Genomic DNA, 12,349 nt, shown 5'->3' with positions numbered 1-12,349 from the left:
TTATTTTTGACAACCTAATTTTACAACTAAGTTCTTATGCTATTTTAGTACTAATGATAGATGGAATTATTTTACAAATGATTCTTTATTATGAATGTAATTTATATATAATTAATTTATACGAACAACATAAAACAATACTACGTTTTGTAGATGAGAACGTTATTACTTCAGTTTTTCTACAGGTCGGTGTCAATAAAATCGACTCTTCGCTATGTATTCCATATACACAATATGTTTGTGATAACTTATGTATGTTGACCCTACATTTATGATAACTTCTACAGAAATGTATTTTGCTGATATAGCTATATTTTTGAAGTCTTTTTATTTTAATTAGGAAGATAAAAAAATAGTATATACTTGATTTCAAAGAAGCTATTGCTATTAATGACTGCCTTGCGTATATTTTACTATACATATAACAAAATATCGAATTTGCGTATATATAAGAGCATTTCGACCATGACATTTTTTATATAAAAATATAAAAACAATAAGATATATTTTCGACTGAATTAACTGTCAGAACTTAATTAAGCACCAAAATTATTACAGTTTTGTGTACAACAAATGAGATACTTCATACTTCTCTACAATTTTACAAAATAGATTAGACAAGTAAAAATAATTTACAGCCATTTATAGACTCGAAAATCTTCATGAAAACACACTCGGTAAGATTTCGGTCAACGTTTATACTAATGTTTATCAACAATGCTTAGGCTATCATTTGCTTAGAAGCGATCGATTGTCGCGCGTACTCCGTTCCTATCAGGCCGCGACACGCCAATGAGAACTCTTGCACGCTTTCTAACAATCGTCGCTTGCTGCTTTTCTCTCTGTCAATATAAAAGCACAAGTTAAATCTGGTACGTAAAAAAATATTCGGATCACTATCGACATAATATGACTTTATCATCTTTTTGACTCGCTGTTTAAATGTAATAAATTTGAAAATGAAAGCAAACATCAATATCCAACCTGAGCACGGCCTGGATGAACTTCTGCTTGTGCGCGTCAGTGGCGTGTGTGGACGGAAAGCCGGCGTGCGCCAGCGACACACGCAGCCAAACCCCCAGATCGCCCACCTCCACCCCCCCGGCCGCCTTAGCCCCTCCCTCGCCCAGCCACTGTGCGCGGTTCAGTGCCAGCAGCAGTTCCGCGAGAGGTTCCATTTGGTTCCGCGGCGTCGCACCGCCTACGAATGGAAACATTTTCTTACTCAAGAGTGAATTTAGATATGGTCCACTCAGGCCTGAAATCACCGTGGCGGCCTTTATGCGCCGGTATGCGCGCTCTATAGTACATCAATTTGGGTGGACACTCTCACCATTCGCAACAGGGCTCTTCTGTGGAGACCACAGAGTCATAGCGGCGAAAGCGAGGCTACCGTGCGGTGTCGTGGACGCCGTCTACGCTTCTAGCGAGTGATCCGCTTTGGGAACTCGAAGCGAAGGTGCTCGCGGAAGTGTACCGGTTTCAAATGAAAGCGAGGACGAGCGGCGACTTTCCAGGGTCGGCGGAGGTGGATGGAGTCAGGGTTCCAGCCCAGCGAGTCCTGATTCGCAGGTGGTACGAGAACCTGGCTTTCGCTTCAGAAGACTTCAGGACATCCAAGACGGTTCACTTCTACTCATGTCGGTAGGTAAAGTGGCACATTGTTTGTCAGTGGTTTCGTTAGGTACCTACACAGACACCCGATAGCGATGCGGGAGTCACTTCCCTTCTGCCACGAGTGTTGTGTCTCATCGGGCGCAGCACACGGTGAAAGAGTGTGACGCATTCTACTGTCGAGCGTTATGAACGCCATGCTCGGTAGCCAGAGGTGCCGGAAGAAGACGGACTCCTTCTAAGAAAATGACATGCAGTAGAAGGTGCCTCTGCGAATCCGATCTGCCGAAGAAGACTGGGGAAGGCGTCGGCGTTACGGGCACCCTCTTCTCCCTCCGAAAGCGTCGCCGAAGCCGGAGGCGAATGCGTCAGCGAAGCGATCCCCGGCCCCTCCAGGTACGCTCAAGCGATCCCACGACGAACCCCGAAGAGACAGAGCGGGTACTCCGGCCGCGAGGAGGAGGCTTCGTGTGGGGAAAACGCATTAACGCGCTTTCCTCACACGAAGGATGCCTCATCGGCAGGGTAGAGGGACAACGTAAGCGGGCAGGCTACCGATGCAGGAGAGCGCGGCGTGCGTGAGCGCGGGCGCCCGCGGGTGCAGCGCGCGCGCGCGGTGCAGCGCCAGCGCCGCCAGCCAGCAGCACGCCGCCGCCGCCGCGCGCGCCTCCCACGCGCGCATGCTGCTCAGCGCTGCAACACATCGAGCGCATCGGGCCGTTACTGCGCGCCGTAATGTGCCATCCGATTTAAGAAGAAAGAACGAACCCTAAACTCTATTTAATTTAAATCTAAACGAATGTTACATTATTGTATTAACATTTCTGTGCACGATCTAAGTGGGAAAAAGTAAATTTTATTTCGAATTAAATTTACCTTTTTGTACTATGCACTAAATCATATATGCACCTTCAAGGTTACTGTGATCGGTTAAATTATTTAATGTTATCGAATTCGTTTAGCTTAGAGATTATGCCCAACAGAACTTCCACCATACTATAACAAATTATTTTTATTTCTAAAATACAAACTTTGCACGTAAAGAATCTTTCAGTATTCAATACATACGAATAATATGAATCCTAAGACCGATATATTGAAATATAAATTATCTGTGATCGATGCTCAAAGTAGTCGGTCAAGGATGCCTACGCCAATAATGTTCGTATCTCGATTTAAATAAATCCACTGAGAATAACTGAAATCCTATATCGCGTGTTTTTACCCAAATCGACGAGATCGGGGAGCAGGTCCTCGATCCAGTCCATGACGTGCGGCATCTTCTTGGTGAGCGCCGTGAGCACGGCGAACAGCTCCTTAGCGAGTTCGGGCGCGGCGCACACGGCGGGCGAGGGGCCCGAGGGGCCCGAGGGGGACGAGGGGGGCTCGGCGGCGGCGGGGGCCAGCGCGCGCACGGTCGCCATCACGGCCAAGCGCAGCACGCCGGCCGCGCCGCCCCACAGCCCGCCCACCAGCACTGTGAACTGAAGGCGCGCGTCGATTAGGGAGCCCGTTTAAATTACGTGAACGAGCATTATGTAAGAGAGACTTTTTACTCACAAGTTTAACGACGTCCAGTGCCACGGGACAAGGTTGCGTCTCGAACCCGGCGATTATGAGTTTCGCCACGTCCTCTACGATAGGCTCGATGTTATCCATCACCGCTCCTATCGTCTGTTTCAGAATTTGAAACATTGGCTGAAAAAAATCAATTTCAAAATATACTTTATACAAGCACTTTGGAATCGTTGTTTAACAAACTATACTAATTGAAGCTACCGCCGGTTCGGAATGCAGATTCTGCCGAGAAGATCCGGCAAAAAACTCAGTAGTTACTTTTTTCAACATTTAAAAATACATAGTCATGTTAGTTAAATACTATTATATTTATACATGTATGTAATATATCCTGCCTGGAAGTCAACAAGTACTAGCTCCACACTTTTTTATTATCTATATAAGCTTGTATTGAATAATATGCCTTCTTTACAAATTATTTGAATTTGAGAAACGGCAACGTTAAAAATGTCTGCGTAAATTTATTATAGAAACGGATACCTTGCCGTGCACATACAATGATTATCACTGACTCTATCAGAGTGATCAATGATACTGTTAGTATACATAATATCGTTGTAAATATATTGTGACGCAACAGTGTGTATTCCTATTTTGTTAAAAAACATCCCGAAGAGAGTCTCTGGCTATAATTCATCTTTATATATTTTTTTTATTTTAACCATTGCATTGCGTTAATTATGTAGATAGTGGTGATAAATATTTAACAATTAAACAATAATACAATCATTCTCCTTACTTGCGTAAGTTGCGCATTGTTAGGTAGCAGATGCAGGGCGGGGAGCAGCTCCCGGAACAGCTGCAGCGCCAGCTCGGGCTGCGGGCTCAGCGCCGACATCAGCGACACGCACTCCGCCGCGCCGCACTTGCCGCCCTCGCTCGCCTGCGGACACGCATACACACAGTATAGGTACATTAAATCAGGTCGAGAGATTTAAATAATAAAACATTGTGAGTCCCTAATGGAATACTTATAAATTGATATTTTATTTAAAGTTAAGAGTATATAAACTTATCACATAATATGTGAGTCATACGCGTCATAACGCACGATTCGCACCGCAAGTGAACTCCGAAGACGAGTAATATATAGTCACCGATACTAGTTGTGATAAAACTGTATTTAGTGATCTACTGAGAGAGCACAACCAAGCACAAGAAGCTCGTTCGACCTGCGCGGTGAGGTCGGCCACCAGGCGGCGCGACAGGTCGCGCAGCAGCGGCGCCGCCTGCGACACCTCGCACGCCGCCAGCGCCGCCCCCGCCGCGCTCAGCAGCTGGCGGCGCGTCCAGGCGTCCCCGTCCGTGGCCAGCGCGACGCCCACGATGTCGGCGACGAGCGCGGCGGCGGGCGCGGCGCAGTCCACGCACAGCTTGCGCAGCGCCAGCGCGGCGGGCGCGGGACAGCGCTGCAGCGCCGCGCCCGCCGCGCGCATGCACTCGCGGCCCAGCGCCGCGCCCTCTGCGCTCTCCAGCGAGCTCAGCCACGTCGCGTACGCGCCTGCGCGGGAGCGGGTCGTATCAGTACCGACTTCGTTGTTTGCGCATCGCTTTATATTAAAAAGACTTAAACAGTTCGTTAATATGTTGCCTCGGCGTTTTCAAAAAGTGCTGATCACTTCAAAAAAACAAACGCACACAGCCTTTGTTTTATTTTTTCATATAAATTTTAAATGAAAACGAAGTGATATCTTACTAATGGAACCAAGTAGATGTGAACTGTAATTTCTGCCAGGTTAGCGATAAGTTATAGTTTACAGTATTCGGAAATGGGCGGCTCGGAAAGCTCCAAATTCACGACTCGCGGTGGCAAAAACAAGCGAACGATGGCGGGTTCAGACAAGAGGCAGAGGCGCACCGAGGCAGTCGAGCGCCGTGGTGAGCGTGTCGGCGTCGCGCGCGGCGGCGGCCAGGCGCAGCGCGTGCTGCAGCAGCGCGCCCAGCGCGGGCGGCGCGTGCGCGTGCGGCGCGGCGTCGGCCAGCGCCAGGAACACGTGCAGCGCCGCCTCGCGCTGCGCCGCCGTGTCCGCGCACGCGTACGCGCTCTCCACCAGCGCCCAGCTCGCCTCGCCCAGCACGATGAAGCAGTACATCTGGGGAGCGTCGCCGCGCCGTTAGTGTGTGACCCGGGACTCCGGCGAACGGACGACGGAGTGCTCGCCGCGACTCACCACTATGTCGGCGATGTCCTGCCTGTAGCATCGGAGGAGCTCCTGGTCGACGCGCGAGAGTGCCGACTCGGGGGGCATCTCGGACTTTTTTACCAGCGTCATCAGAAGTTGCGTGAACACTTCCTGCCACAGTGGATTCATTTTCCGCGTTCTGTCCGACGTATGAGATATTTCATTCTTGAACACGATAAAAAAATTCAAAGTTGATTTAGAGTAAATAAAACTTAAAGAAGACATTGTTAAATAAATTGTCAAGATATTGCATATGAGTAGGTGTACGCTCACCTGCAGCGTGTACCACAGCCGGAACACGAGGTTCGAGCGCGTCTCGTGCAGCGGGTAGTGTCCGGGCGCGGCCTGGGCGGCCAGCAGCAGCTGCAGCAGCGTGCGTACCCCGGGCTCCTCCTCCTCCGCCGCCTGCACCAACTCGCGCGCGTGGCACTCGCTCACCGACACGCAGCACGTGATCACAGCCGACAGCAACTCCTGACTCGTCAGAGAGTAATATAGTCGGTACCCGGCTGTACTAATTGAAAAAACACTACAATACTTAATATTTTGGGTCCCTGCTCAATTTTTTTTGGGTTTTTGCAACGTAGACTTAATATTCCGGCACCGCGGCTTCATTGCACGTACCTCGTTGAGCGAGTTAGGCGAGTCGTTCTTGGCGAAGAGCGGCGCGGCGAGCGCGGCGAGGTCGGCCAGCAGCGCGCGCGCCGCGGCCGCGAACTTGTGCGCGCTGCCCGCCGTGCCCGCCGCGCGCACCGCCGACAGGCACGCCTCGCACGCCTCCAGCGCCGAGTCGCTCACCGCCTCGTTCCACCTGGGCGAGGGGTGAGCTCGGGTGAGCGACGCTTATACGAAACTAGTTCATGAGCGTGGTCGATGCGCTTCGGCCTTTTCAGTACCTCTGACAAGTGTGTGCGATATTAAGAGAAAAGCGAAACGAATGAACTCTCTCGATTTTGTTTGTTATAATCATGATCATACACACGTGCAGAGCACGTGCACGGCCGTGTGCAGCGCGCGACAGAGCGGCGCCCGCTCGGGCAGCGTGGTGGCGCAGTCGAGCGCGTCCTCCTCGCCCAGGGAGAGCCAACTCGCCGCACACGTCGCCGCATTTGTCCACGATTGAACTGTCTCTTCACTTGGTGGTTGACAGCTATAGTCGCTGTGAACAATTTTTTTTTAATTTAATTTGAATAACATTACGAAAGAATAGGCATATGGTAGGTGATCAATTAACCATAGTCACTGTTGCTGTAAGAAGTTTTAACCACTTCATTCACCATGAATGCACCGCCACCCATGATATTTAAGATGTTATGCTGCTTGTGTGAGCATTGGACTGACTCACTCACTGTTCTAGCAAATGAAAACAAATACTAGGTGATTCTGTTTGTTATAAAACAAGCCAGTGGTACCCGCTCAGACATTTATGCAAAAAGCTGTGTGTCTGGTAATAAATACATTGTGTGTCTGGTCACACAGTGTGCTCAAAAATCAAAGGACATTTTTAAACTAGCTATAAATTGATATATATTTAAAGTTATCATTGGTTCATTTCATTCTATAAAGAACACACTTTAAAAAGTTTATTTGAAAAAAAAATTAACTAACTTGTAAACACTTTGTAGATATCTCAGCATATCATCTAAGACCATACAGCTCGCTTCGTTTAATGCTGCTCGATTTTTTGACCGTAAATATGTTCCCATGGTCATACTATTATACTGAAACAAAATACATCTTCAACTATGTAATAATTCATGTTATGTTTACAAACTATATTTTCTCCAAAAAAAAAAAACAGTTTGACAAAATATACAATCATGTCATTATTGTATAAGGAGATAGAAAACAATATTTTTACATAAAAACTTACTTCTTCAGGGATCACAGTTAATACTTCAAGAAGTAATGAAGTGTTTTCAGTCGTTGATAATGGCCTCAAAATTTCTGCTAAATCACTCGAGCCTTGTTGAAGAATAAATGCAGCTAGCTAAAACCAATTTTATTTATTCGATAAATAACATTGCAAAAAAAATTAAGTTATTTATTGTATAATTTACTCACACTTATACATAATCTGTTTGTAACAATTTTAGGGCCTTTGGAATAACCAATTACTGCTTGTAATAGTTTTTCTTTCAATTGAGAATAGCTTTCTGGAGGAACTTCATTCCAACAACGAAGAATTTTGGTGTGCAGAGTTGTAGCTGCATAGAATTGAATTTCTGTACCCTGAAGATATAAAAATATTTTATAAATAGAAATTTATTTTAGTGCTGTCTAAAATATAGAGATAATGCACTCATTAAAAGGTTATTTTCAAGCTAATTTTGTGTTCTTAATAATTGTGAATTCTTAAAGATTAAGAAGTATCCATTAAAAATTGAAGGAAGTGATTTTTAATTTAAAGGTCCATTTAAAACGAATATAAATGTTAAACATCGAAATGTTACCTTGCTGGGTTGAAGTAATTCCCACACAAAATTCCAAGCTTCTGGAAGCCGCTGAGCGGCTGTAAGCCATGCATGTGCCTTTGCTCTGTCTTGTTGTTCTCCGTTATAAAAAACAGACACAGCATATTCCAAATTTTGAGCTGTATACTCCATTATTATACGATATGTATGAAACACATTAGCGAGCTTCTTAGCGCATTATAATAACAAATAATAAATTGACCACTTCCTGTAAAAGTCGTATTTAATGAAGGAAAATTAATCTATTATATTGTATGATTTTAAAATGTAGTTGTATATAAATAAAAAATGAAATAGTGAATAGTTAAATAATGTCAATAGCTACAAGACAAATTTATTGAAACTTGAAACTGTCATTTGTCAACCGGGTTTCCGTCAAAAAATCGAAGGAAAATATATAAGCTATTTAACTTACGAATACATAAATTTATTTTTAGACAGCATTATGATAAAGAAGATATTTTACTAGTAATGAATATATTTTATTAGTATTTATTCCCAATTTTAGCAAAATAATAAACTAATGTAAATTGAATTAGCACTCTGTGACTATACTCAGTGGTTAAGTCAAAATTTTAAAAATCGTGTTTGTGAAATGTGTATAGTGACGGCGACCAGCGACTGAGTTGTTGATATTTGGTTTTCAATTGAATCTTATAAAGTTAAAGATTTAAATATAACTATTTAAAAATGAAAATCGAGGAAGTTAAGAGTACTGCCAAAACGCAGAGAATATCTGCACATAGCCATATTAAGGGTTTGGGATTAGATGAAAATGGTGTACCTATTCAAATGGCAGCCGGTCTCGTGGGCCAAGAATCTGCAAGAGAAGTAAAAACTCTTTAAATCTTTCGTAAATTTAATCTTAATTATAACTAATATTTAAAATCAATATAGTTGTAGCGTTTTATTACAATAATACTTAGTATACGATATTGATCTAACATTAAGGTTAGTTTGTTTAGTTACCATGGTATCTTTATCCATTCCTGCTTTTTCTAGCACATAATACAAATACTTAACAAATTTTCGAGAACTATTGTTAAACTTTTTAATTTATTTTATGGGCAATTTAAAAACAATACAGCATTAGTAATTATTGTTTGATAGTTAGTTGAGGCTATTTGAAATATTAAATTAGTTATTATTTTCATAGGCTGCAGGAATAGTAGTTGATATGATAAGAAGCAAGAAGATGGCTGGTCGGGCTCTATTGCTAGCTGGGCCACCAGGCACTGGTAAAACAGCTATAGCACTCGCTATAGCACAGGAACTTGGCAATAAGGTAAATGTTAACAAAATACAAATTGTTATGTTATTTGTGAAATTAGTCTCTATGCAATCTGGCATTTAAGAAAAATCTACTATCTGATTAAATGTAATAGTTTTAAACATCTATCCATGAAATGCTTTTCAGGTACCTTTCTGCCCTATGGTGGGTAGTGAAGTGTACAGCACAGAAATTAAGAAAACTGAAGTGCTCATGGAAAACTTTCGTCGTGCTATTGGGCTTCGCATAAGAGAAACAAAAGAGGTATATGAAGGGGAGGTAACTGAACTCACTCCTGTGGAAACAGAAAATCCAGCTGGTGGTAAGTATCATTTAATATTTTGTTTTTCTACTAATGTAATATCAAAATGTATAAATTATTGACACTAACAATCTGCTAGCAATGAACTATGTGTATTCCATGTGGAGTCTGTGGAAAGTAGATTCATTGTTAATATAAATAAAATTATTTTTTTATATTTAAGTAAAAAATGTGTTTGTGTTTATTGCATGCATAAAAATATCAACTAATAACTAATACTAATTCTCATATTCCAGGTTATGGTAAAACTGTTTCACATGTTATTATTGGACTTAAAACTGCAAAAGGTACAAAACAATTAAAGTTAGATCCAACTATTTATGAATCACTGCAAAAAGAAAAAGTTGAGGTTGGAGATGTTATCTACATAGAAGCCAACTCTGGTGCTGTGAAGAGGCAAGGCAGAAGTGATACTTTTGCTACCGAGTTTGACTTAGAGGTAACATTAATTTTTTTTTTTCGAAGGCTCATGATTGATCATTACCCTATTCAAACCAAAGAAGGAGAAAAGATAAATAAACCTAAGATTAACATATTTCATGAGACTAGCTAATAGCTATATTATGTACAATAAAGTGGTGATCTGACCAGTTTGCCTACAGATGACAAGAAAATGAACACCTATTCTACTTAAATGCATGATAATTTTCAAAATTTAATTTTTTCAAATGTATAATGAGTTTCATATATAATTCCAGCTGATATTATTCAATGTCAAAGTGGTTGTTTGTTTTTACTCCTTTTGCGGTTAGAATTGGCTATATGTTATGTACTTCAATTCAATATAATATTTAATATTTTCAATCTGATGTTCTTTCTGATCTGTTTAAGGCTGAAGAATATGTACCATTACCTAAAGGTGATGTACACAAAAAGAAAGAAGTTGTCCAGGATGTAACCCTTCATGATCTAGATTGTGCTAATGCCAGACCTCAAGGAGGACATGATATTATGTCAATGATGGGGCAACTAATGAAACCAAAGAAAACCGAAATTACTGGTTAATTATTCTTCTATTTGTTCATGCATGAAATAATATTAAAAAAGTTCATATTTTATCTTAAAAATTTTCAATGATTTGCTTGTTTATAAAATCTTGTATCTATAATTGTTTTCGATTTGTCCTAATATTGTATTTTGTATTAAAAAAATAATGTTTCCTTACAGACAAACTAAGAAAGGAAATCAACAAAGTAGTTAATAAGTACATTGACCAGGGAATAGCTGAATTAGTACCAGGTGTTTTATTCATTGATGAGGTATGCATTTATTGTTTGTTTTTAGTTTCATATTTCTATATTTTTATAATGGTAATTGATGTTTAAATTTTTTAGGTTCATATGCTTGACATAGAAACATTTACATATCTCCATCGTGCCTTAGAATCTGCGATAGCTCCAATTGTTATATTTGCCACAAACAGAGGACGCTGCCAAATAAGGTTTGTCATATCTTGTTACTGTATTATATTATTAGTCAAGAAGTGAAATATTTCTGCTGATTAGTAAATACGAAACTCTAAGGTTTGTTGTGTCTTTAATTCCTTCTTCAATTCAAATAGACTATGTATACATAATCAATTTTGAAGTTTAATAAAATATTTGTATTTTTTTCAGAGGGACAGAAGATATTATCTCACCTCATGGCATTCCACTAGATCTTTTAGATAGGCTTTTAATAATTCGCACGTTGCCTTATAACAAAGCTGAACTCCTACAGGTAAGATATTTTTTTGTCAAACCATAACTAAAGCTCGCTTATTAGTTTAAAATAACCAAACTAAATAAAAAACTAACACTAAATAGAGTGTAGTAAGTATTTAGTGTGTAGTTAAGTGTGAGCAAATTACCGTACTTCTAATTTATATATATTAAAATTTTTAGATATTGAAATTGAGAGCATCAACAGAGGGCATATCTATAGACGAGGAGGCACTCACAGCATTGTCAGAGGTTGGCGCTAACAGTACACTCAGGTATACTTTAAAACATTCAAAGACATAACATACCAATAATTGATTACTGTTGTTATAATAAAATAAAGACGAGAGATACATTCGCTTAAGATAGTTATAAAGTAAAGTAAATTTGTGATCAGTTGTATAAAATAATATACCGTGTGCGCCAGATACGCGGCGCAGCTACTGACGCCGGCGGCGCTGGCGGCGCGCGCGGAGGGCGCGGCGCGCATCAGTCCGCAGCACGTGCGCGACGTGCACACGCTGTTCCTGGACGCCAAGTCCTCCGCTCGCATCCTCACGCAGCACTCCGACAAGTATATGAAGTAGCACCACTCCCATCTAACTGTGTACGGGTTTTGTAATATTCGTCTGGCAATGTGTCATCCGGACAGTTTGATGCACAGAGTTAGGTAATTTAAGAGAATAATGTTTATTTTAAAGAACATATTCTACTCCACCATCACGAAATAGGACCATTCAATTCCCTATACATTTGTTTCCAGTATTGACGAAGGAAAAATATTAAAATGAAAATATTTAGCAATAAATATTGTATAGCCTTAATAGTTTTAAAAGTGCCAGCGATTAAGTAATTCATATTTGAAATGTACAAAAATCATTACTGTTCAGTAAACTAGCCTACACAGCTTTAATGAATCTCTGGCTGTAAATTAATTATAACCGTCTTATTTTTTCTACAACTTAGTATTGAGTTTTTTAAAGATGACAATTCAATTTGTTAAACATTTATATTAGTTCCTTCTCTTCGAAAAATGTGAGCACGAAGCTGCAGTTTGCTTTAATTTTCCCAGTTTTTAGTTTAAAGTAGAATAAGATGTTTAGTTTACTTAATGTTACACAATTGCAAAACGATTCCAGGAGAATGAAGTGTTTTAAAACATAATGTTTAATAAATAACTTTTTATTAAAAAATATATTTGTTCTTAT

At 41.0% G+C, this 12,349-nt stretch overlaps 2 protein-coding genes across 2 annotated transcripts; one reads left to right on the top strand and one right to left on the bottom strand.

Annotated features, from left to right (window-relative positions):
• Positions 1-39: 39 nt before the first annotated feature.
• Positions 40-8,159, bottom strand: LOC125063980 (importin-13). The gene is made up of 16 exons (XM_047670738.1): positions 7,829-8,159; positions 7,440-7,607; positions 7,249-7,365; positions 6,984-7,096; positions 6,358-6,534; positions 6,000-6,186; positions 5,649-5,849; positions 5,364-5,540; positions 5,051-5,285; positions 4,365-4,693; positions 3,932-4,075; positions 3,175-3,312; positions 2,840-3,098; positions 2,170-2,307; positions 985-1,201; positions 40-842 (listed from the first exon to the last, which is right to left on the bottom strand). The coding sequence occupies exons 1-16, from the start codon at positions 7,979-7,981 to the stop codon at positions 722-724; spliced, it is 2,874 nt and encodes a 957-aa protein (XP_047526694.1). The 5' UTR covers positions 7,982-8,159; the 3' UTR covers positions 40-721.
• Positions 8,160-8,451: 292 nt separating this feature from the next.
• On the top strand, positions 8,452-12,159 carry LOC125064171 (ruvB-like helicase 1). The gene is made up of 10 exons (XM_047671082.1): positions 8,452-8,680; positions 9,006-9,134; positions 9,267-9,441; positions 9,678-9,880; positions 10,273-10,441; positions 10,609-10,700; positions 10,776-10,882; positions 11,058-11,160; positions 11,325-11,416; positions 11,569-12,159. Exons 1-10 carry the CDS (start codon positions 8,540-8,542, stop codon positions 11,726-11,728), a joined length of 1,371 nt encoding a protein of 456 aa, XP_047527038.1. The 5' UTR covers positions 8,452-8,539; the 3' UTR covers positions 11,729-12,159.
• Positions 12,160-12,349: the final 190 nt, after the last annotated feature.

The sequence above is a fragment of the Vanessa atalanta genome, chromosome 5, assembly GCF_905147765.1.
Source record: "Vanessa atalanta chromosome 5, ilVanAtal1.2, whole genome shotgun sequence".
NCBI classification, from domain to species: Eukaryota; Metazoa; Arthropoda; class Insecta; order Lepidoptera; family Nymphalidae; genus Vanessa; species Vanessa atalanta.
The sequence above is the reverse complement of the archived record's forward strand: the minus strand, read 5'-3'. Positions and strand labels throughout refer to the sequence as shown.